General features: G+C 41.5%; 1 protein-coding gene across 1 annotated transcript in view; it reads left to right on the top strand.

Annotated features, from left to right (window-relative positions):
- Positions 1-24,978, top strand: part of LOC139475939 (vacuolar protein sorting-associated protein 11 homolog) — a 29,417-nt gene extending 4,439 nt beyond the window's left edge. Inside the window, exons 6-29 of the mRNA XM_071259156.1 lie at positions 136-233; positions 1,784-1,925; positions 2,477-2,566; positions 2,940-3,076; positions 3,789-3,930; positions 4,955-5,034; positions 7,126-7,279; positions 9,215-9,361; positions 10,013-10,204; positions 10,541-10,646; positions 11,860-11,889; positions 12,643-12,743; positions 13,307-13,390; positions 13,528-13,578; positions 14,031-14,119; positions 14,960-15,034; positions 16,239-16,330; positions 17,726-17,811; positions 17,997-18,118; positions 18,880-18,978; positions 21,270-21,329; positions 21,967-22,033; positions 22,494-22,559; positions 23,007-24,978. Coding sequence (XP_071115257.1) covers positions 136-233; positions 1,784-1,925; positions 2,477-2,566; positions 2,940-3,076; positions 3,789-3,930; positions 4,955-5,034; positions 7,126-7,279; positions 9,215-9,361; positions 10,013-10,204; positions 10,541-10,646; positions 11,860-11,889; positions 12,643-12,743; positions 13,307-13,390; positions 13,528-13,578; positions 14,031-14,119; positions 14,960-15,034; positions 16,239-16,330; positions 17,726-17,811; positions 17,997-18,118; positions 18,880-18,978; positions 21,270-21,329; positions 21,967-22,033; positions 22,494-22,559; positions 23,007-23,078 — 2,382 coding nt within the window. The 3' untranslated portion in view covers positions 23,079-24,978. The remainder of the gene's footprint in view (positions 1-135; positions 234-1,783; positions 1,926-2,476; positions 2,567-2,939; positions 3,077-3,788; positions 3,931-4,954; positions 5,035-7,125; positions 7,280-9,214; positions 9,362-10,012; positions 10,205-10,540; positions 10,647-11,859; positions 11,890-12,642; positions 12,744-13,306; positions 13,391-13,527; positions 13,579-14,030; positions 14,120-14,959; positions 15,035-16,238; positions 16,331-17,725; positions 17,812-17,996; positions 18,119-18,879; positions 18,979-21,269; positions 21,330-21,966; positions 22,034-22,493; positions 22,560-23,006) is intronic.
- The last annotated feature ends 405 nt before the right edge of the window (positions 24,979-25,383 follow it).

The raw sequence follows: 25,383 nt of genomic DNA, 5'->3' as shown, positions 1-25,383 counted from the left end.
ATTGCAATTTAACAGTGTCATTTGTTGGCAAACTGACTGGAGTTATTTTTAGCTCGCCTGAACTGAATGTCAGTCCCCCGTCTTTGAATGTTTACATTTTGTGCATCTCTAAGACCTGTTTTTCAATTTTGTCAGGTGACTTGCGTGAGTGTGCACGAGAATCTCAACTACATGGCAGTGGGGTTTGAGAATGGCGTTGTCGTGGTGTACAAGGGGGATGTCACTCGGGACAGGTACAGATACACGCTTGTTCAAATGTTGCCTTAGGGGTCATTTGTATGTTACTTTTTCTATACACAAATACCTATTCACATGAACAGTAGGACTGTTACAATTCACTCGCATATTCAGTGAATCGAACCGTATCCATTCATGAATTGAATTCGTTATTCTAGAATCGAATATTTATGAATATGCAATCATGTGCATTCACATACCCTGTACCCAGAAATATCCATAAGAACATATTATATACATAGATTTCTTCAAAGATAACACTCGTATAATATTTAATTTGACAGTATTGTGGTCACTGGCCATTGTTGCATTTGAGCAGATACTAGTACCTGGATAAGTGCAGTATATAAATGTATAATGTGTCAATAGTTAACAAACCATGTCAAATATTTTTTGTTATCGTTTCACTGAATATAACAAATAATACATCAGCTGCTGACTTGTTATTGTCTTTGTGAATTAATATTCGTATTCGTTACCCTATATTCATGATATGAATCATATTTTTCGCGTAGTGTATTCGTTGCAGCCCTAATGAACAGTCAATAATGTTGATGTAAAGTACTCCTTAGCCTCTTCGATAGGATTTGTTACAGCTTTCTTTACATTGTGTTTGTCTTCAGTGTGGGAAACTCTTCAGAGAAGTCATTTTCATAAGATATCAGTCTCAGACTAGCATGCTTAGTGGCATAGGTATAAATTCAATGTGTTCACAACACACTTTAAAGAGGTGGTTTAATGCACATAACTAGATTTAAAGGAACTAATCTAATAATATATCCTTGGCTGGTGCCTGCTTTTTGAAGTGTGAACATTACAAACTGTTGATGTGATGTATACTATAACTATAAGCAAGTATATCATGCTGTCTGTGCCCAACACCTTTCAGTCTACTTGCCCGAACATGGTTCTTAGCAACATTTTCAGTAGAATTCAGTATTATTAGGCTAAAAAAATATAATAGTCTTGGGTCTCAGGCACCCCAGCATCATCATAAAGTCTGCTGCACATTTAGTTTTTATTCCCATTTAAAATAAATCCAAAAAATCCTAATACTTAAAGATAATGCGATCCAATATAGCACACAGTTACTTTCCTTTTTGGTCATGGCATCAATAGCAGTTTGTATGGTTGTTTATGTAGGGCGGCCCTTTCCCAAAGTACACAACTGTTTTTTGGTTACATACCAGTTTGAACAAGAAATAAAACAAAAAACACACCGCCCGCCCACACTATATTTTCAAAACTCATTGCCTGAGAACCAATTCTTTTATTTTTTTTAAGCCTTATATGGACTATTATTAGCTGAGCTTACTAGATTGAGCAGAATTTTACAAGGCTCAGGCTTCGGACAAGTGGCCAAAGTCGCAGAGTGTTCATGTCAAGTTGTTCCTGTAATTAGTCTTTATGTTTTCAATGTGCTAATCGGGCTCATGTTTATGTGAAACTCTCACTTTTAAATTTATCCCCTTTACATGCTTTAGCTGTTGCTGTTCAGATAGTAATCACTTTTGATGGCAAGTATAATACATCCTGTCATTTTCAGGCACAGTAAGTCTCGAACAGTTTTTGAGAACCCGCGACCAATCACTGGGCTATCATTCAAGACATCTGGCAGAGACGTCATCTTGTTTGTTGTGACTGAAATAGCTGTCAACGCCTTCAACCTCACAGCTAAGGATCAAAGGGTAAGTGTAACAAGAGTACATTATTAGTGAACATGATGAGAGCATTCGTGATGAAGATGATGGACGATATGTTTATAAGAAAGTCTTGACTTGAAAATGGCGGGAATTCTTCTCTCAGATCTTTACAGATTGACAAACCTTCCTGATTTTGCTAGTAAGACTAACAGTAGTTACGTGAATTATTAGTTACAAGAAGATGAATGCTTAAGAATATTTTGGTGTTGGACTTGGAGACCAGGTGCGGTTGTACAAAGATATCTTAGCACTAAGGTTGATCGTAACTCCCATACCTTGATATAGACTTACATTTGTAGCTCTAAGGTTGTTTTGTAGAACAGCATCCTGCTGTGCAGGTTTGTTGTCAGAAACTTTGTCTGCTTCTGATGCAGGGGTACTTTACAACTGACTATATTTTTAATATGGATATTTTTGAATTAAATATTATCTGTGTAGTACATACATTTTTATATTGATACTCAATGACATTAGCATATGTGATTAGTTGAAAAAAGTAGTCAAGGTTTTGTAAGATTTTGCTTTCATTCCCCAAGGAAACTCTGGAGTCATTTGGCACGAAACTCCGCTGTACCGTTACAAGTGATGCCAGCCATGACAACCAGCTGGTCATTGGCAGACAGGATGTAAGTAGCAGAGCCCAGTTCTCCACTACCAAGGTCTTTGATGGCTGTACAATCATGGTTGTCTTTGATGGCTGTACAATCATGGTTGTCTTTGATGGCTGTACAATCATGGTTGTCTTTGAATGGCTGTACAATCATGGTTGTCTTTGATGGCTGTACAATCATGGTTGTCTTTGATGGCTGTACAATCATGGTTGTCTTGTTCCAGGGTGTACAATCATTGTTGTCTTTGAATGGCTGTACAATCATGGTTGTCTTTGATGGCTGTACAATCATGGTTGTCTTTGATGGCTGTACAATCATGGTTGTCTTTGATGGCTGTACAATCATGGTTGTCTTTGATGGCTGTACTATCATGGTTGTCTTGTTCCAGGCTGTGTACTTCTACCAGCCAGATGGGCGTGGTCCGTGTCTGGCGTTCGAGGGGGAGAAGCTTCAGCTGCACTGGTTCCGGGGCTACCTGGTCGTAGTGGGGAAGGACAACAAGAACATGCCCCGTGCCCCGGTCTTGTGAGTCTAGCTGTATGATTTGTTTGTTTGCTTGTTGTTTAATGCCACACTCTGCAATATTCTTGTCTAGCTGTAGAGTTAAACATCTATGATTTGTTTGTTTGCTTGTTGTTTAATGCCACACTCTGCAATATTCAAGCTATATGATGGCGATCTGTAAATGATCAAACCAGACAATCCAGTGATTGACATCATGAGTATCGATCCACACAATTGGAACAGAATGACATGGATCAACCAAGTCAGTGAGCCTGACCATCCGATCCCGTTAGTTAATAGGTTGCTGAAGACCAGTCTACCCCGGATCTTCACGGGTCTATTCATGGGATGCAGTTATTCCAGAATTCTTTCGGTCATCATGCTCTTGATTCCATATCCCCATAGGGATTCTGGGTCGCCTGCAACCCATGCTTGACAGATTATGTTTAATGGAGTGGGTGGTAAGATTTGGTGAATTGGTTGATTTTGTATCATTGTAACCCATTCATGCATGTGCTCATAATATCAATCACTAGTTTGTCTGGTCCTGACTTGAGGGTGGTTTTAAGCAATATACAAACAAACTTGATTCCATTGACCACCAACAAGAAACCTCACGAAAGAACATAACTTCTTTTGAAGACTAAACGTTTACATGCTTGGCTAGCCATTTTTGACCACGGGGGTATTCTGGCTGAGACCCTACTGACTGACAGTTTGCATTGTGCTGCAGAGGCACCCAGGGTCTTGAGATGAACACTGTGACAGTGTACGACATCCAGAACAAGTTCATCGCCTACTCCGCTCCCTACCCTGATGTCATCGATGTCATGTGTGAGTGGGGGTCTCTCTACGTGTTGGCCGGGGATAGGAAGGTATTCTGATCTTGTGTTGTTTCTTCCCCTTTGAATCACAGGTTATCATGGTGATAGGGGTTATTGCTTGAATTTAACAAGTTCAATAGAGACTCCAGGTTGCACATCAATGAACATATTGAAATACAAATCCCAAATTATGATTTGTATTTCCTCTTCATAAAAGTTATCAGGTATTAGACAAAATAATTATACCGAGTTCCCGCCCTTGCCGAACTAGGCCAGAATATCTAGGTTGGATCGTAGCGCCACCAGTGGGTTTTATGAGTCGTGTCCCTCCTGTGTCCCTCCTATCGACCAATAAGATTATACCACTAATATCACTAGCATTTGCTTCAAACTAAATGGTGGTGCCAAGTCAAGACGATCGGATCGATAATCAAGATCTAGTTTGTAATAAAACGGGTTTTACTTCGTGAGGGGCAGTAAATGACTTGAGCCCCTGGATTGAAAACAAGAAAAGATTTGGAAAATACCTGCTGACGTTAAGTTGATGGTACACATGGTTTGCAAATCCTGCAATCAACCGAAATCTGCACGGCGGTTTATGAACCAGATGTTGATTTCATTACGCGATTTTGATTGGACTATATGCATAGACTCGTTAGTCCAGCCAAAGTATAACACCATAATACCAGCCTAGTTCAGCAAGGGTGGAAACTGGACTTTTATAGTCAGTTGCCTTGGGAAGATGATTCCTGGTAGGGGACAAGATATTGCAATGCAAACTTAGCAGAGCTTCCTGAAGTTTATTTGTCAGGACAAATGGTTTTAGGAGGGGTTTAGGTTTCATATTATTGTTGTGCTCACTATTCTCATCAACACAGTAGAAAAGATAATTGCCTTTTCTGAGCCCTCAAAAAACTAATACATGTATGACCTAGAAATGTATTTGCTGGATATGTTTTTTTTAATTCTTTCATGGGGTAAACTTGTTTGGTTTGAAAATGAAGATTCTGCTTTGGGTCTTCTAGTATTTTTGTGATTATGTGTCGGCCCTAAAGCTGTATTGTCATGTCTTCAGCTGTACCAGCTTCAGGAGAAGGACACACAGACGAAGCTGGAGATGCTCTTCAAGAAAAATAACTACACACTGGCCATCAGGTGAGTAGTACAGTCCCTTACTGGGGAGTACAGTACAGAGCCTTAGCCTCCTGCTCACTCCGTATTACACAGGCAAACTAAGTTCAGGCCTTGTGTGTTAGCCTTAGCCTCCTGCTCACTCCGTATTACACAGGCAAACTAAGTACAGGCCTTGTGTGTTAGCCTTAGCCTCCTGCTCACTCTGTATTACACAGGCAAACTAAGTACATGCCTTGTGTGTTAGCCTTAGCCTCCTGCTCACTCCGTATTACACAGGCAAACTAAGTACATGCCTTGTGTGTTAGCCTTAGCCTCCTGCTCACTCCGTGTTACACAGGAAAACTAAGTACATGCCTTGTGTGTTAGCCTTAGCCTCCTGCTCACTCCGTATTACACAGGCAAACTAAGTTCAGGCCTTGTGTGTTAGCCTTAGCCTCCTGCTCACTCCGTATTACACAGGCAAACTAAGTTCAGGCCTTGTGTGTTAGCCTTAGCCTCCTGCTCACTCCGTATTACACAGGCAAACTAAGTTCAGGCCTTGTGTGTTAGCCTTAGCCTCCTGCTCACTCCGTATTACACAGGCAAACTAAGTTCAGGCCTTGTGTGTTAGCCTTAGCCTCCTGCTCACTCCGTATTACACAGGCAAACTAAGTACAGGCCTTGTGTGTTAGCCTTAGCCTCCTGCTCACTCCGTGTTACACAGGAAAACTAAGTACATGCCTTGTGTGTTAGCCTTAGCCTCCTGCTCACTCCGTGTTACACAGGAAAACTAAGTACATGCCTTCTGTGTGTTAGCCTTAGCCTCCTGCTCACTCCGTATTCCACAGGCAAACTAAGTACATGCCTTGTGTGTTAGCCTTAGCCTCCTGCTCACTCCGTGTTACACAGGAAAACTAAGTACATGCCTTGTGTGTTAGCCTTAGCCTCCTGCTCACTCCGTGTTACACAGGAAAACTAAGTACATGCCTTCTGTGTGTTAGCCTTAGCCTCCTGCTCACTCTGTATAACACAGGCAAACTAAGTACAGGCCTTGTGTGTTAGCCTTAGCCTCCTGCTCACTCTGTATAACACAGGCAAACTAAGTACAGGCCTTGTGTGTTAGCCTTAGCCTCCTGCTCACTCTGTATAACACAGGCAAACTAAGTACAGGCCTTGTGTGTTAGCCTTAGCCTCCTGCTCACTCTGTATAACACAGGCAAACTAAGTACAGGCCTTGTGTGTTAGCCTTAGCCTCCTGCTCACTCCGTATTACACAGGCAAAGTAAGTACAGGCCTTGTGTGTTAGCCTTAGCCTCCTGCTCACTCTGTATAACACAGGCAAACTAAGTACAGGCCTTGTGTGTTAGCCTTAACATCCTGCTCACTCTGTATAACACAGGCAAACTAAGTACAGGCCTTGTGTGTTAGCCTTAGCCTCCTGCTCACTCTGTATAACACAGGCAAACTAAGTACAGGCCTTTGGTACTTGTTTTCGCGTATTGACATCAAGAGTAATTATTTGTATAGTATTGACCCTCTGACCTTTATTATTGACCTTGGCAACCTCTGTGGTCTTATGGGGTGAGCTAATTAGGTCAATAATCTTGAACGCGACATTAACACCTGATTTCACCTCACCTATCATTCACCTACATCTCTATCAACCCCAGCAACACTAAGCAACCAGAGCAAGTAGGTACAAGTCATCACTTGGACCATAGCCATGACAGTAGTTATCATCCTCCCTTCAGTAAAAGGGGGCATGGGTGGCCCAGTCGTCTAAGGCGCCACGATTTGCTGTGCAGAGTTGCGTCCCTTGGGCACGCCAGAAACCTATGATTGTGTGTTAGATTCCCAGTTCGCCCCAATCATGTTTCTAGGTTTGTCAGCACCATACCCGTGCTCATGGGTTTCACCGAAGTGGGAAACGTCTGAGACCTGCATCACTTCGGGCTTTCCTCCCACATTAAGCTGACATGCCGCGATATAACTGGAATACTGTTAAAAGCGGCGTTAAACCCAACTCACTCACTCACTCTTCAGTAATATGCAGTCTGTATTCATCATGATATTGCTGATGATGGTGTTAATCCGTCTTTGCTCATTGATCATCCCCTTTGTCTGTTTGGCCAGCTTGGCTAAGAGTCAGCAGTACGATGCTGACGGCCTGATCGACATCTTCACCCAGTATGGTGACCACCTGTACAGCAAGGGGGACCATGATGGCGCCATTGACCAGTATATCAAAACCATCGGCAAACTGGAGGCATCCTATGTTATCAGGAAGGTACGTCAAGATGTGATGAAACTTTTGGATACCTTGATATGAAAAATGTAAGACTTAGATCTACAGTACTACTCAGATCACCATGTCACAGCAAGTATGGCTGTGTTTGTTTTATGACCTCAAGCAAACATCACATATACATTCTGTCACAGGTTACAGCCTCTGTGAGTCCTTCCAGGGATTTATCTAGATTTGCTCAGAGCCCAGTTTGGCCCATCTTCCCGAGGCAAGAAATGTAACTGACTACAAAAGTCCAGTTTCCACCCTTGCCAAACTAGGCTGGTATTATGGAGTAACATTTTGGCTGGAGTCTATGCATATAGGTCCAATCAAAATCGTGCGCCGAAATCGAATCAGTTTGGCCCATCTTCCCGAGGCAAGAAATGTAACTGACTACAAAAGTCCAGTTTCCACCCTTGCCAAACTAGGCCGGTATTATGGAGTAACATTTTGGCTGGAGTCTATGCATATAGGTCCAATCAAAATCGTGCGCCGAAATCGAATCCGGTTCGTAAACTGTCGTGCAAATTTCGGTCAAATGCAGGATTTGCAAAGCATGTGCACAGCCAACTCGTTGTCAGCAGATATTTTACAAATCTTTTCATGTTTTTAATCAAGGTACTCATGGGATTTGATGGTTTTCGCGATGTAAGACCCGTTTTATCACAATATAGATCTTGATTATCGAACAGATCGTCCTGACCGGGCGCCACCATTTTGTGTTAAGCAAACGCAAGTGATATGAGAGGTGGAATCTGATTGGTCCATAGGAGAGACTTAGAAGGGACATTACTGGTAATAGCCACTGGTGGCGCTTTGATCGAGCCCAGTAATTCCGGCTTAGTTCGGCAAGGGTGGAAACTGGACTTTTTTAAGTCAGTTAACTCTCTTGCCTCGGGAAGATGAGTTTGGCCAAAAGTCTGCAGCTACTGTCAATAACACTTCTTCAGAAAACTCTTTCAAAATTATTTCATGTAATGTTAAAAATCAAGGTTAAAATACCTCTGAATTTAGAAAACTTAGTGAAATCCCCATTTTGAGCAAACTTAGTATTTTCTTCCAATTTGCCTGCCAAAGGCACTTAGTTTGGAATCCTAGATTAATTCATGCCTCCATATATGTGCTTCACACAGCATTCAACAAGAAAGCAACTAAAACAAACCACTTTTGTTGATCTGCAATGGGCAGTTGTCAGTGTCATCTACGTACCAACACGCACAACCACAGGCCATGTGTTCATCCTACAAGGACTGTCATGTACTCAGCTGAAGTTTCCCCCCCTCACAACAATAACTCATGCAATGTACATGAGGATGTCTGCAAACATAGTGATACAACTGATGACACAGAGTAGACAATTGTTGTGTCCTGGAACCAACTGGAAGAAGAAGAGTGTCCAGTGTACACTGTATGTCCAGTCTCTGGAGGTACACAGGGGGAATAGCAGACAAGGATGATCCACAGTTATGTCCATTCAGGGACTTGTCTAGGATTTTGACATGCAAATTAGGACTTAGCGTGTTTATCATGAAGTTTTTAGAAGCCCTTATTTTCTTAAAATTCAAACAAACTTTAACATTGCTTTCAGGATAATAACCTCTTGCTTTCAGGACAATAACCTCTGCCAAATGTAATAAAATGTCGAGATTGTATGATTTACCGGTTATAACCTGACTTGAGAAATGTTTGATTCAAATGTCTGCAATGGTTACAGACATTTGACACAGACCAATGCCTAGATACATCTCTGTCCTCAGTTGCACAAATATGCTTATCATTTTGGTGTTGTAAGCATCTTCTTGTGGGTGGGTATCACAAATGTGGCAAAAGCCTAAAACAATCTCTTTGTGTTTCCCTCCAACCTGACGCTGATGTGCTGTGTATAACTGACATACTGTACTGGCTGATCATGTGAATCAACCCTTCTCCCTCCAGTTCCTAGACGCCCAGCGCATCCACAACCTGACCAAGTACCTGCAGGCTCTACACAAGGCCCAGATGGCCACTGAGGAACACACAACACTCCTCCTCAACTGCTACACCAAGCTCAAGGACGTCTCCAAGCTGGATGAGTTCATCATGGTAAGAGGGATGGGGATTTATCTTTTGATCATGTACTGGATGAGTGAGTGAGTTAAAGCTTTACGTCACATCGGCAATATTTCAGCCATATCGTGACGAGTCATGTACTGAAACTCTGCCTTTCAGTGTTTTGTCTGTTTCCAGTGGAATATTCTATTGTTTGTACTTAGAATCATTTTTCAATGATTACCGTTTAAACTGTTCCCTCATTCATATTCATTTGTGTCAGAAATGTTTAAATTGGTTTCAACTTGTTCAAACATTAATATTTTGAATAATCTTTGACTTAAAAATAAAATGAGATAATAATTCTGTAGTTCAGTCTTACTTCTAGTATATGCATGCAGCATTAACATTATATAAAGGGAATGAATGTTCCAGTGATGTGAGATGCGTTTCTTTTCTGTGCCAGGATTCAATTCATGCTCAACATTGCTCAGATTGCCATTCAGTATAGAATTCAGTATAAATGAATGCTTTTGGCTGAATCTCTTCATTTGACCATTTGGGGCAGTGGGATAGCCTCCCTCCCTCCCTCTCTCACTCACTCACTCACTCACTCAAACCATACCTCCATGTAGTCCTCTTGGTAGTGGGCCACAACTCCCAGGAGACCACTGGCTCTGAACACATTGACCCTTGTTGTTTCAGACAAAGGACCGTGAAGTTGATTTTGATGTGGAGACGGCCATCAAAGTGTGTCGCCAGGCTGGATATCACAAACATGCCCTGTCGCTGGCAGAGAAACACGCCAAGCACGAGTGGTACCTTAAGATCCAGCTGGAGGACATCAAGGACTATCACAGGGCGCTCGAGTACATCGGCAAGCTGGACTTTGAGGAGGTATGTCATCCAAGTGGAGAGAACAGGGTGCACTAATTGCTGTCTGAAAAGGAAAGAAACTAGATTTTTCCTTGTTAATTGTCATTACATTGTCATATTTTCATTTGAAATAATTCAGCAAACAGTATTATGGAACTCTTAGTTTCTATACCGGTTTGGAAACAAATGAAAATAAAGCAGATGTCATCAGAATAATTAAATTTTGATTGATCAAAAAACATTTTGATTTTATGAACCAGTTGAGCACACCCTCACTCTAATGTTGACCTTATACTGAATGTAATTGTATAGGCCGATGTGTTGTGAGCATTTCATGTTTGTTAATACTGACTTCAGGCTGAGAACAACTTGAAGCAGTATGGGAAGATTTTGATGAGTGAAGTGCCAAAACAGACCACTCAGCTGCTGAAGCGACTCTGTACTGACTACAAGCCCATGGACAGTAAGTGTTGCTCTCGTCTCTCTCATTCACACTGTCCCTGGAAGTCCGGGTTAGTCCCAGCTCCCGACTGCTGGTTGTACGAGGTGACATAGGTCAGGTGGTCAGGCTTGGTGACTTGGTTGATTGCGTGTCCTCATACTCTGATGGTGTGGATCGTTGCTTACAATATCAATCACTGGATTATGTGGTCCAGACTTGATTATTTACAATCCACTGTCATATGACTGGAATATTGCTGAGTGGGGTGTTAAACAACAAACAAACAAATAAACAAACAAACAAACACTCACTGTAGCATCAGGATAACAAGCTATTATGAAAAATGTATGTGCAGAATACGCAATCTTTGGTAGTCACATATTTCAGCTGTGAATCATCTTTGACTCTCTGAAAGTCATCTCCAGGATAAAAACAGGAATAAAACAAAATATTGATCAGCATCATATGTGACACATTGTTGTGTTACTTTTTGTTTACACTTTGGGGACGTTTGCCTCGGCATTGAGAAGTGCTGTAGTGTGATGTTGTGAGTTGTGCCCCTTAGTTATCAGGATCCTCTTGCCATGCTTGCCATGATAATGATTTCTTTTGCACCATACCGGAGTATGGAGATTTTACCACTGTGGGTAATGTCCTCCCACATGATAATCTTAAAGTGAGTGTGAGTTAAATATTGACATTGCCATGGCATATATCGGCCGTATAGTGTCGAAACAAAAACAAACACTGTAAGGAGCAGTATTCAAGCCCAATATCATTCCTTCACTTTATCACCTATATGAAGCTACAAATCATGTTAATTAATTAAGAATTATTTTTTGTATTTATGGAGGTATAAATGAAAAGGATTCGGTATGCATGGATTTACACAAACTGTGCACACTCTTTTATGTTTAGAACTCTATTAACGCAAAGACATATTGAAGGCAATTCTTATAAATGAACATGTCAACAATGATAACTTCACAGACTGCTTATTTAATCCTTAACATACAAAAAGTTTAGAGAACAAAACAAAATTAGTGACATCGTTCAGCTCAATAATACGACATGAGCCCCACCCATTCTGTTATCAGCCAATCAGGAAACAGTAGTCTGCTTAATTCAATTTTGATTTATGGAAACAAACTCAATCAAAATTGCCACACAATCACTTGCAATATAGTTAGCAGTATTCACATAAATAATTCCAAGAAACTTTTTTCAATTTCAGAGCCTCTAGTGGATCAGCTGAGTATGGATGGTAGGTGTTCTGCAAGTTCTGTTTTGTAGAGGGGTTGAAAAAAATAAATGCACAAGGGTTTAACTGGTAATCATCATTTAAATATGGATGACAAATATGTGTTTATCTCAATCTCATTAAAATCAGATCTATGTTCTTGCTGCCGCTAAACAAAGATCTGAGGACATCCCATTACGGGTCACGTCAGAATGACCTTTCAATCGACCAATCAAAGCATCGCTTGCCAGATCATGAAAGTGACAGTCGGAATGTATTTTCTTATCAATGCAACCTCGAAAACGTTAATCCGGGGTATTCCGAACAACAGTTACGGACCCTATGACTGATTCCGTCAAAATTATCGTTTATCTCTCGGTTCCATGGGATAAACATTTGAACGGAGGAGGCGTTGCACAGTACGTGGGAAGCTCTGCCATACACTCTCTACTATATATTGGACATGTTCGTTTGTTCGGTTTTTAAAATATTCATCGAGAACTGTGTCAATATATTTTCAAGTGTAGACAGAAATGGAATTTGCGAGGTTGTAACGAGTGCTGTAAAGCTCGAGATAGCTGCTTTCTAATTGGCTAATGTCGACTTGGCTGATGTCATTTCAGTCGTCGGTCAAAGTTCGCATAAGGTTGTCTTGACGTGACCCGTAATGGGATGTCCTCAGATCTTTGATTAGCGGCAGCGAGAACTCAGATCTGATTTTAATGAGGTTGGTGTTTGTCTGTGAATACCACTGATGTGTTTGTTTTGTTATTGTAGGTGGTTTACAACGCATTCAGAAAGCCAATGCAGAAGAATTCATACACATATTTGTGAACAACTCTGGTAAACTGACCGAGTTCTTAGAGCACATGGTTGAGGTATGGATAATTTCGGTATCTCCTGAGAATACCCCTTCATATTACTTTATCCTGAAATACCATCTCAATAGCTATCACTCATCAATAGCTAACCAAATCCATTCGCATGCACCCACAGAAGTAAAACAGAAAAGCTTAACCTTTTTTTGCCAAAAGCTCAACCATATCCAATCATATGATATGACATTGAATATCTGCTTATAAAAGTTCATTTCCAACATTGAAAAATGTAATTGTCAAAATTAAGCACATAAATCCATTGTGGATAATGTACATTAGCTAATTAAATTTAAGTTGGGGCAAACAAAATATGAAAAGTGTAAACATAGTTATATACCTAAACATAGAATATTTTCTGAAAAAAAATTCTCCTGAAGACTATGGTCTATTAAAAATGGATATCTTATTTTCATTTTATTGTAATTTTGGGCCTATTTTCTACCTGTCCTTTTTTCTGAATTGAAATTAATATCACCAAACAGTAAGAATGTTGTACACAGTTGAGCTTAGTCTCGGTGGTATCCTGGTGACACCATGAACATGTCTTGTTGTCCGTGTTCCAGGTACAGCCCAACTCCTCCAATCTGGTGTACAACACCCTGCTGGAGCTGTACCTCCATCAGATGATGCATGAGAAGGACATATCAGTGAGTACCTGGGTGATGGATTCATAATACCTCGGACTGAAATAGGAATTGTATTGTCACAATGGCTGCTGAATAGGAATAATTAAATTGTACTTTGATTCATATTGACACAATGTAAACAATTTTCCTCCTCACAGCCTCGAGTTGACAGAGAAAGGAAGACACTGGAACTGTTGAAGAATCCTGATGTAAGTATGCACAGAATTGGCATATTCAGAACGCTGTTTGTTCGGCTTGGAAAAACTTTAAATACCAAATACTTGAAATGGCAGGGGATTTTAATAGAAATGGTAGTTTGAGAATCATTCCTGGTACTTTGTCACATGTTTTGATAATATGAAGCTGTATTCTGTGATGATTTCTAAGTCACTGTTTATTAGATACATCAACATCAATTTAGAGTTATCTCCCTTTCACTCAGTTATAAATGAAGCTGCAAATATGTCTCCTGCTGGACATGTGCTAAATCATCAGTGTGGAGGCTGGTATAAACATCCTATGTATTGTTGAACAGGACAATTCCAATGAATTTATGGCCTTTTAAGATTTTACTGCTGGCATGACTACCATTTGTTTGCCCCGTTTTTATGTTGTATCAAGGATTTGTTGTGTGAAGTTTTCTCAATGTTGTGTGTTGCAGGCTCGGTATGACATTGACCACGCCCTGATTCTCTGCCAGATGAACAACTTCAAGGCCGGCATCCTCTACCTGTATGAGAAAGCTCACTTGTAAGTCAGATAGATAGTAATTCTCATTCATAAATGTTCCATAAACTAACCAGTATCCGAGGAAAATCTTTCAAAGTATGGTTTATGGTCAGGCCAAGGGGAGCCTGGTTAGAATAGGTCGCCAGCACTCTGTTGTTTGTGGAAAGAAGTGATTACATTGGATTGGGTGGTAGAGCGTAGCGACTTGACTAGGATCAAATATCAACCAGTGTGTCTGGTCCAGGCTGTATTATTTACAAACTGCCATGTAATTTAGCTGTCATGATATTAAAGACTGTGGTATATACAAACCGGTTACAGCGCTGGAGTACAGTGCAATGTACAGTGCAATGGCTCAAATGTCTTACAATAAACTCCATAGCAACCATATTAATTTGACCCAGCTATTTAAGGTGCTGCTGGGAAGAGTTGCCTCCCTTACCTGTCAGGATGCACTAATTATTTGTTTGAATCCAAGATTCCCTCTGATTACAATGCTATCAGCCTCACGATGTCTGTCCTGTTGTGTTTTTAACCAAAGTATTCCGACCTGTGTCACTTTGGGTGTTTTTCCCTCTTTAGGCTGTCATGCCATGAGGTCACTGAAGCATGGATAGAGCGGTGTAAAACCTGACTCACTCACTCATGTCCGTGAACCAGGGTGACATCAAAGTGTTGAATGTCTACGACAAGCTGTCTCACCGTTACTTAACTAAATACTGATCAAAGTTGTGTTAAACCAAAACTCACTTCCACATATCCGTGATCCAGGGTGACATCAAAGAGTCCTGAAACGTGTCACTTTGGTCACCTACTAAGCTGACAAACTGAGATAAACACTCGATGTTCTCTCTGTTGCAGGTATCAGCAGATTCTCCGCTACCACATGGAGCATGATGAATATGTGCACGTCATCGAGGCTTGCAAGAAGTTTGGGTGAGTTCTTGTGGCAACGATTAGTTAACTAGATGTAAAGTTCAATATATTCTACTCAACATCTGATAGGGATATTGTGAGTGCACTTAAGACCTGGTTGTGTGTGATTGGTTGTATGGAGAAGGTGTTCTACAAATTGCATCCCATACTGCCATGGGGCAAGTTCAGCTTCACTTAATTCTGATAAAAGTAAGTATATTTAAAGTAAGTTCATTTCAAGTATGTAAGATACTGTCCTCTTATTACAGAACAATATGAAATAGCCCAATATCTCTCTCAAATGTTTAATAGTAAAAATATATTAACTATTTGTGACGTAGAATTACAAAAGCACATGAAGTTAAATTGTTAAGTTTGAAGAGCAGAAAAGGTGTTTTGGAATGAGTCTAGTGTTCACAGTGACTGATGAGTAGTGCTTGTACTTACACTGGGGTGGGGTATTTCAGTGGTTGAGGTGTTCCCCTCTCATGCTGTTCCCAGTGGGAATTGTAAGTCTGTGTCGGCCCCCTGTAATCTATGTTTGCTTGTTATAGGCGACTTATTGCCACTTTCGGGTAGCTGTTATGTTGATAACAGCAACTGATCACACACATGGCTTGATACAATATTGGTTAATTAATATAGACACGCACGCGCACGCACACGCACACGCACACGCACACGCACACACACACACACAATTTTTTATATATATATAAACACAAGACACGACAAACATGGAAATTAACATTACCCTGTGCTTGGCACTGGGGTATTTATCCTCTCGAGGCAGTCATACTGCAATGTCCGCCACTTAACCCCGATGTTGTTGTACCCCAACCAATGTTGGGGAAGTGGGGGGCCACCGCACATGTATCAAAAGCTGTGACCAGGTAATACCCTGTATCTCTGTCTATAAAGCAACCATACCTATAAGGCGACCCCCCCCCCTGTACAAGCCAGTGGTAGAAACATTTTTGGTCCACTAGTCCTTGATAATATATAGCAAATTCCTTAAAAATGGCAAATATCTACTAGTCCTTATGATACCTTAACTAATGGGCAGTTTAGCAAGGACTATAGGACTAGTGCCAATTTCTAACCCTGTAAGACCACCCTCCTTGAAAGCTCCCTAATTCTAGGTATGGAAAACTGGCCTTATAGTTTTCTGCACAGTGATATACAGTATGACAGGAGATGTGAATACATGGGTTCCCTGTTCCAGGCAGCAGGATCCTAGTCTGTGGGTACAAGCTCTGTCTTTCTTTGCCCGGAAGGAAGAAAACTGTAAAGCTCAACTGATGGAGGTCCTGTCTCGTATCCTTGACCTGTCCTACTGTGCCACAGCCACTGCGTGCCTGGATTAAGGACTTCGGAAATGCCAACCATTATTTTTTTATTGATTCATTACAATATTTTGAACCCAAATCTGTCTCCAGCAACCTATGCTTGTGAGCTGCCACTTAGTGGATAGATGATAATTGGTGACTTGGTTGATTGAGTGTCGTCATAATATCAATCACTGGTTTGTCTAATCCACTATCAGTAGTCTAAGGCACTGTGCAGAGTTGCGTCCCTTGGGCACGCCAGAAACCTATGATTGTGGGGGTCGAATCCCGGTTTGCCCTGATTATGTTTCTAGGTTTGTCGGCACCATACCCGTGCTCGTGGGTTTCACCGAAGTGATAAATGTATGAGACCTGCATCATTTCTAGCTTTCCTCCCACATTAAGCTGACACGCGGTGATATAACAGGAATAATGTTTAAAATCGGCATTAAACCCAACTCAGTCAGTCAGTCACTCACTCACTCAGTTCTTTACAGGCTACCTTCCTGGAGCTGAAATATTCAGTGCAGGGAAAGCAATTATCACACAAACATTGACTTGTCGTTCCACTGTCTCTGTTGGCTTGCCTCAAGGGTCTTGGGTGAGGCTAGGTGTCAGTCATTAGCTGGTATCATATTCTCAGACCTGTAAAAATCCGGGGTAGAATAGGTCTTCAGCAACCCATGCTTGCCGTAAAAGGTGACTATGCTTGTCGTAAGAGGTGACTAACAGGATCGGTTGGTCAGCTTCGCTGACTTGGTTGAAGCATGTCATTGTATCCCAACTGCGTGGATCAATGCTCATGATGTCAGTCACTGGATTGTCTGGTCCAGACTCAATTATTTACAGACCGCTGCCATATAGCTGTAATATTGCTGAGTGCAGTGTTAAACAACAAACAAATCATATATTTACAGATCTTCTCATATGGATTTGGACTGAAGATGTTGTATCATGTGCACGATACAAGTTTTTATTTTATATATGACAAGATAATTGAAAAAATTATTTTTGACAGTTTCTGTAGGTCCTGCAGTTAAATTATTCACATTGTTTCTTCTTTGCATGTGTTGGTAGGGTAACATTTGTATTAGATGTATATACATTAGTAAAAGGTGGGACGGGATGTATCGTGATGTTAGTCATTTCGGGCAGAGTTGCATCCCTTAACTGTGCCAGGATCTGCTAGCTGTGGGTTTGAATACAGATTCATCCTGTTTATCATCCATGGTTGGCTTCACACCTCGTAAACAAGTTTGGGTTCTCTAGTAGTGGACTACATTTCAAACAGGTGGTGTTACTCTAAACCTGTCATTGTAGAAGTTCATTCTTGAGGTCTAGTTGACCTTTATGAAACTTGTAATTAATTTCCTTGACGTGTGAGATATTGACAAGAAGAATCTGCTTCCCCCTCTGCTGGTGATACAAACCCTGGCCCACAACTCCACCGCCACGCTGTCCGTCGTCAAGGTGAGGCTGTGTCCACTTGTCTTGAGAAGTGACTGTTGCTGACAGAAGCTGGATCTGTTTAAGTTTCTTCAAAGATTGTCCTTGATTTACTTTATTTAGCTTGAATACACACTCAAAAACGCCTGATCCACACTTGATTTTGACTTTACTGTTGCTGACTACTGTCATTGTATTTTATGCTATAGGATTACATCATCCGACGGCTTCAGCTGGAAAACGACCAGATTGCGGAGGATGAACGGCTCATTAAACAGTACAGAGAAGACACTGAGAGGAAGAGACAACAGATAGAAGAACTCAAGACATCGTTAGTATTTCTCACGCTGGGGTTGTGGTGTGGGGGGGTGGGGTGGGGGGTGGAGGGGGGGGAAGGGAACGGTGGGGTCAGCCTAGTGGTTAAAGCGTTAAATCGTCACATCGAAGACCCAGGTTTGATTCTCCACATGGGTACATTGTGTGAAGACTATTTCTGGTGTCCGCCGATGTAATATTGCTGGAATATTCGTAAAGGTGACATAAAACCATACTCACTCATGGTGCTCGGGCATGTTCAGCTTTGAAACAGACTTTTTTGTTGAGATTTAGAGTACTCTTGGACACCTGTAGGTAGTGTTCTTGTGAATCTTCAGTTACCTATCTAACCAGCTCTGAAAGACAATGACTTATGGCATATTGATATAGTTTTAGCCAAGCTGATATTCGACATGTTGAAATGTATTATAGGTATGACAAAAAGAAATATTTCATATGACAATTCAAGATATCCTTTTGAAGGTAAAAGAAAAGAATAAATCACAGCAAAGATTTCTTAATGTAGTTTAATTGGTATTCCCCGAACATTTAAACACACTCCGCAGTAAACCGAATTTAGAGGAAATGGAAATGAAATGTTTTTCTGTTATTAATAAATATAATGAATATGAAATTCATATTGCCGAGCCAAATGTGCTTTATTCATATTTGAAAATGTTAGAAATCTAGAAGGTTTCTTGTCTTTTTTTCATTCTCATTTTTCAACATAGTTGTCATAATTTATCAGACTCCTGAACACGCTATTTGATTTTTCAGAGCGAAGATATTCCAGGCATCCAAGTGTAACATCTGTAACCATCCCCTGGAGCTGCCATCCGTACACTTCCTGTGTGAACCACATTCCTACCACCAACAGTGAGTAGCTCACATTCCTACCACCAACAGTGAGTAGCTCACATTCCTACCACCAACAGTGGGTAGCTCACATTCCTACCACCAACAGTGAGTAGCTCACATTCCTACCACCAACAGTGAGTATCTTACATTCCTACCACCAACACTGAGTAGCTCACATTCCTACCACCAACAGTGAGTATCTCGCATTCCTACCACCATCAGTGAGTAGCTCACATTTCTACCACCAACAGTGAGTAGCTCACATTCCTGCTACCAACAGTGAGTAGCTTACATTCCTACCACCAACAGAGAGTAGCTCACATTCCTACCACCAACACTGAGTAGGTCACATTCCTACCACCAACAGTGAGTAGCACACATTCCTACCACCAACAGTGAGTATCTCGCATTCCTACCACCATCAGTGAGTAGCTCACATTTCTACCACCAACAGTGAGTAGCTCACATTCCTGCTACCAACAGTGAGTAGCTCACATTCCTACCACCAACACTGAGTAGCTCACATTCCTACCACCAACAGTGAGTAGCTTACATTCCTACCACCAACAGAGAGTAGCTCACATTCATACCACCAACACTGAGTAGCTCACATTCCTACCACCAACAGTGAGTAGCACACATTCCTACCACCAACAGTGAGTAGCACACAATCCTACCACCAACAGTGAGTAGCACACATTCCTACCACCAACAGTGAGTAGCTTACATTCCTACCACCAACAGTGAGTAGCTCACATTCCTACCACCAACAATGAGTAGCTCACATTCCTACCACCAACAGTGAGTAGCTCGCATTCCTGCCACCAACACTGAGTAGCTCACATTCCTTCCACCAACACTGAGTAGCTCACATTCCTACCACCAACACTGAGTAGCTCACATTCCTTCCACCAACACTGAGTAGCTCACATTCCTACCACCAACAGTGAGTAGCTCACATTCCTAAACATTCCTACACATTCTTACCACCAACAGTGAGTAGCTCACATTCCTACCACCAACAGTGAGTAGCTCACATTCCTACCACCAACAGTGAGTAGCTCACATTCCTGCCACCAACAGTGAGTAGCACACATTCCTACCACCAACACTGAGTAGCTCACATTCCTACCACCAACAGTGAGTAGCTCACATTCCTAAACATTCCTACACATTCTTACCACCAAAACTGAGTAGCTCACATTCCTACCACCAACAGTGAGTAGCACACATTCCTACCACCAACAATGAGTAGCTCACATTCCTACCACCAACAGTGAGTAGGTCACATTCCTACCACCAACAGTGAGTAGCTCACATTCCTAAACATTCCTACACATTCTTACCACCAACACTGAGTAGCTCACATTCCTACCACCAACAGTGAGTAGCACACATTCCTACCACCAACAGTGAGTAGCACACATCCCTACCACCAACAGAGAGTAGCTCACATTCCTACCACCAACAATGAGTAGCTCACATTCCTACCACCAACACTGAGTAGCTCACATTCCTACCACCAACAGTGAGTAGCTCACATGCTGCACACAACATCTTTAGTCTTCTACCCCTTCAAGTGTTTTCTGGTAGGATTCTGTACATGTTCATATTCTCACAATATTTGATTAACTATCTTGTAAGAGAAACGACAAAACTTTTTAGAATGCAAAATATTCTGATTCTTTAATGGGGCCAGGTCTGCTGAAGAGGTCATTGTTGCCCCGTTCCATCTATGGTCTTAGCACTATGATTTCAGTAAGCCTACTGTATGTTAAAGTATGGGAGTTAGGTTCACCTTTGTGTTAAGAAGGATTTCTTGAATAGGGCCAGGTCCTGCTGAAGAGGTCGTTGTTACCCCGTTCCATGTATGGTCTTGGCACTATGATTTCCGTAAACCTTCTGTATGTTAAAGTATGGAAGTTAGGTTCACCTTTGTGTTAAGATAGATTTCTTGAATAGGGCCCTTTTGTATGAAGAAACGTACCCTAGCCAATGTCATAATACACAAATGTAGGTCAGGTGATCTCAGTATGGCACTAGAGTCACTTTGTGAGTCTATCACATGGTGGGTGAAACTGATCTCCTTTGGTATAACATTACCTGAGGTACATTTATGCAGTACTCTATGTAACAACCCCTTCAGTGTCATTTAGCTGACTGTGTCTTTAACACATTAACATACACCAACTCATGGGCAGATGGACACAATCACGTTTGTATTGTGGTCATGTTGCTGACAGCCTTATAAAACTCTTTCACCACTTTCTCAAACATCAGTAGTGATCAGCATGTGTTTCTTTCTGCAGCTGTTTTGAGAGCTATGCCGAGACTGACACGGAGTGCCCTGTATGTGCAGCTGAAAATAGGTGGGTGGCAGGAACCATGTATACTTTGATCAGTATTTGACTCAACATGCATCACTTTTGATTTCCTAGCATAAGGACCTGTGAAGATACAGGGTAGAATAGGTCTTCAGCAACCCATGCTTGCCGTAAAAGGCGACTATGCTTGTCGTAACAGGATTGGGTGGTCAGGCTCGCTGACTTGGTTTATGCAGGTCATCGACCTTGGTTGAGCATGTTGAGTGCGTGGATCGATGCTCATGATATCAATCACTGGATTGTCTGGTCCAGACTTGATTATTTACAGTCCGCTGTCATGTAACTGAAATATTGTTGAGTGCGGCGTTAAACAACAAACCAACCAACCAACCAACCAACCAACCAACCAACCAACCAATCCTAGCACAGGAACCTGTAGTTCTGATTGTAAGACCATGAAGATGTATGCCTCTTTTACTGAACTTTCTGTTCAGCCAATCAACTTTGAGGCTTCTATATTCTCAGGAATGTTTGAATTGCTTGACAGGATAAAATATTCAAAAGATTTCTGCTTTAGACAATGTAGAATTGGCTTCTGAATAATGGGCAGGAAGCTGTTGTCAACGTCATACGTGAGTGACATTAATTTTGGTTATCTGTGTTCTTCACAATCTGCTTTCAGGAAAATTATGGATATCATTCAAGCTCAAGAACAAACAAAGGACATTCATGAACATTTTCACAATCAGGTAAACATTACATTTATTGTTTGTATTGTAGGGGAAATGGGGTATAATATTGCTTTCAAGATTATTGCACTTATGGTACATTGCATCGTGCCAGTTTTATGGTGCTAGCTTACTGAGATACCATGCTGTAGTGTAACATGGATACCCCACTCAGACAAAGTGTACTGACTCCGAGGCCACCAGACCTTGTTTTACCCCCTTAATGCCGAGCACCAGGCAGGGTAACATGTACATCCTTTAACGTCTTTCGGTATGACACGGCTGGGTATAGAACCACTGACCCTCCACTCTCCGGGCAGACACTCTGTCCACTTCACCAAGGAGGCTGTTGATTATCATGGTAGTGTTATTATTATCTGAAGTGTTGATCATTGATACCCTGCAACTTTCTGCCTGTAGATATGCAGTTTTCTTACAGACTTTCAGAACAATTACAAGGAAAGTTTGCCTCGTTTTTCAGTTGGAGAGGGCACAAGATGGCTTCTCCGTGGTCGCCGACTATTTTGGTCGAGGAGTGTTCAACAAGGTATTTGTGTAGGCTGCAGCAGCAGTTTTTGTGTGTATTTGTACCCCATGTAACTCTAAAGCTAAAAACATTCCCTTTTTCTCTCTAGAGTAAGTGAGTAGTTTGTTTTATCACCACCTTGAACAATATTCAAGTTATATCATGGCGGGTCACCTGTTTGTGGGAGGAAAGCCTGGAGTGATGCAAGTGCTAAACATTTACCATTTTTCGAAACACCCAAGCACGGGTAAGACTGACAAAGGGTGTATCTGAGTTTCAAAACCACAGTCATAGGATGTGCCCAGTGAATTGTGGCTCCTCAGATGACATTTGTGCCGTCTCGTCTATCGGGAATCACCTCCAATATTAATGTTGCTGTACTTGAATCAACAGCCCAAGTGTGGGTTGAGATATGTAACAAAACTTCTGCAACTGCGAATTGATATCTTTTCCCTTTTCACATTTCAGGTGACGCTGATCACGGACTCGCCCACCCACCAGCGGACTCCTCAAGGGAGTCTCTCCTCCAGGATACCCTAGGCCATGGACACATGGTTAACATGACAAGTCAAAATACCTTAAGTCTAATCCAGCATTAAACATGTCTGTGCTGAAAATGTTTTAATAATACATGTGTATCACAGAGCCAGACTGACACCAACCATGTTATAAATAAACTGAAAGGTGTGTATGTAGGAACTGTTGTACACGTCCTTCCATGTCTTCTTGGAGAGAAGAGTAACAGCTGATATCATGCCTAGTGATGACTGGTGATGGATAGTAATGATTGGTGATGTCTGGTGATGCCTAGTGATGTCTGATGATGCCTAGTGATGTCTGGTGATGCCTTGTAATGCCTTGTAATGCCTTGTAATGTCTGGTGATGTCTGATGATGCCTAGTGATGTCTGATGATGCCTTGTAATGTCTGATGATGCCTAGTTGATGTCTGATGATGCCTAGTTGATGTCTGATGATGCCTAGTGATGTCTGGTGATGCCTGGTGATGCCTTGTAATGTCTGGTGATGTCTGATGATGCCTAGTGATGTCTGGTGATGCCTAGTTGATGTCTGATGATGCCTAGGGATGTCTGGTGATGCCTGGTGATGCCTTGTAATGTCTGGTGATGTCTGATGATGCCTAGTGATGTCTGATGATGCCTTGTAATGTCTGATGATGCCTGGTGATGTCTGATGATAAAAGGTGATGTCTGATGATGCCTAGTGATGTCTGATGATGCCTAGTGATGTCTGATGATGCCTTGTAATGTCTGCTGATGTCTGATGATGCCTCGGGATGTCTGATGATACCTAGTGATGACTGGAAACTTACCATCTTGTACACAGGTTCCAATAATCCAAGGAAAGTGAATAGTGTCCAACTGTAGTAAGTTTTAAAGGCTACTTAGGTTAGAATTCAATGTGAATCTTCTCAGGTGTCACTGAGCACTGAGCAAGTGTGGAAATCTTGCCAAGCCTGGGATGATTGTCCGACTTTATTTGCAACCTTGTCATTGACTTCAACAGTACCACAGCTCTTCTTGACGATGTAGTATCTGTTGATGTTTGAGGACTGTCAAATATTGATCAGTTGTTGGAGAGCCAGTTAGCATGGTATACAGTATTTAGTTACACTTCAAGGAGTGGTTGGGTAGCCCAGCTGTTAAAGTGTTTGCTTGTCACGCTGAAGACCTGGGTTTGATTCCCGACATGGGTACAATGTGAGAAGCCAATTTCTAGTGCCCCCACCGTGATATTGCTGGAATATTGCTAAAAGCAGTGTAAACCCATACTCACTCACTAGTGACACTTCATCCCTTTACAGCTGTTTTAGCACTTACAGTTTAACATACTGACAGCAGTCCTATCCTGGTTTAGCCATCTCTTTGTGAAACAGGCTCCCTAGTTCAATTTGTATGTTGTGGGGCTGCCATATTCCGTCATTCATTTTGTCTCCAGAACCATGCACATGGCTTGCATTTAAGTGATGGATGTTGGATGGGAGTGGATCAGGCCCATAGTCTCTGATGCATCAGTTGTAGGAATCCAGACGTGTCAAGGTTGCTTTGGCCACCATGTTTACAATGTTTATTAAATATATAATATGTGATTTAATGACAGTGATTTTCAGTCTTTTTTTCAAAAGGCTGATTAGCAATTGTGCATGAATTGATGTGCTTCGTTCAAGAATTTACAAATTTGGCATCCAGACTGTTTTTGTCCGAACTATTTGTTAAGTCTAAGTACCCTGTATGCAACTGGAAACATGTCAGGAGGAACTGTTGAGTTATTGTTATGTTTGTGTGATGTAAATATTAAACGTGCAATACGGAGTGTACTTATGTAAATATTGTGAACGTATTTAATATACAGCTATGATGGAGGAATACCTCCAAGTGAAGCACACTGTACATTGCATTGAATAAAGAGCTGAAGCTGTGTCATGCTGTTGGGTGATGAATGTATGCAACATCGCCAAGTCCTCTTGGCCAAATCGGAAGTTTTGAATGGACAAGTGGAAAATGTTCCGATTGCTTGTATTTGCAATTCTGACCTTTAGCGAGTCTCTGTGGAGGCAAAGTGACCCCTGTGGCTTGTGTTTGTCTAAGGCACTGCAACTCAATCTGCAGAGTCAAGTCCCTTGGTAATTCCAGGATCCTCTGATTGTGGGATTGACATTTTTTATCCTTGGTCTGACAGAACACTATCCATGCCAGTGGGGTTGATTGAGGTTGTTACTGTCTGTGACTGGTGTCCCACAATTATTTATCACACCCTGAAATAACTAAGTTAGTAATTGAAGTGGCATTAAAAGTCAAGCTGCCCACTAAGATGTTTGGTCAGTT

This window comes from Haliotis cracherodii, unplaced genomic scaffold (assembly GCF_022045235.1).
Source record: "Haliotis cracherodii isolate W230 unplaced genomic scaffold, xgHalCrac1.p SCAF_1, whole genome shotgun sequence".
NCBI lineage: Eukaryota > Metazoa > Mollusca > Gastropoda > Lepetellida > Haliotidae > Haliotis > Haliotis cracherodii.
This window is presented reverse-complemented; position numbering and strand designations above follow the sequence as displayed.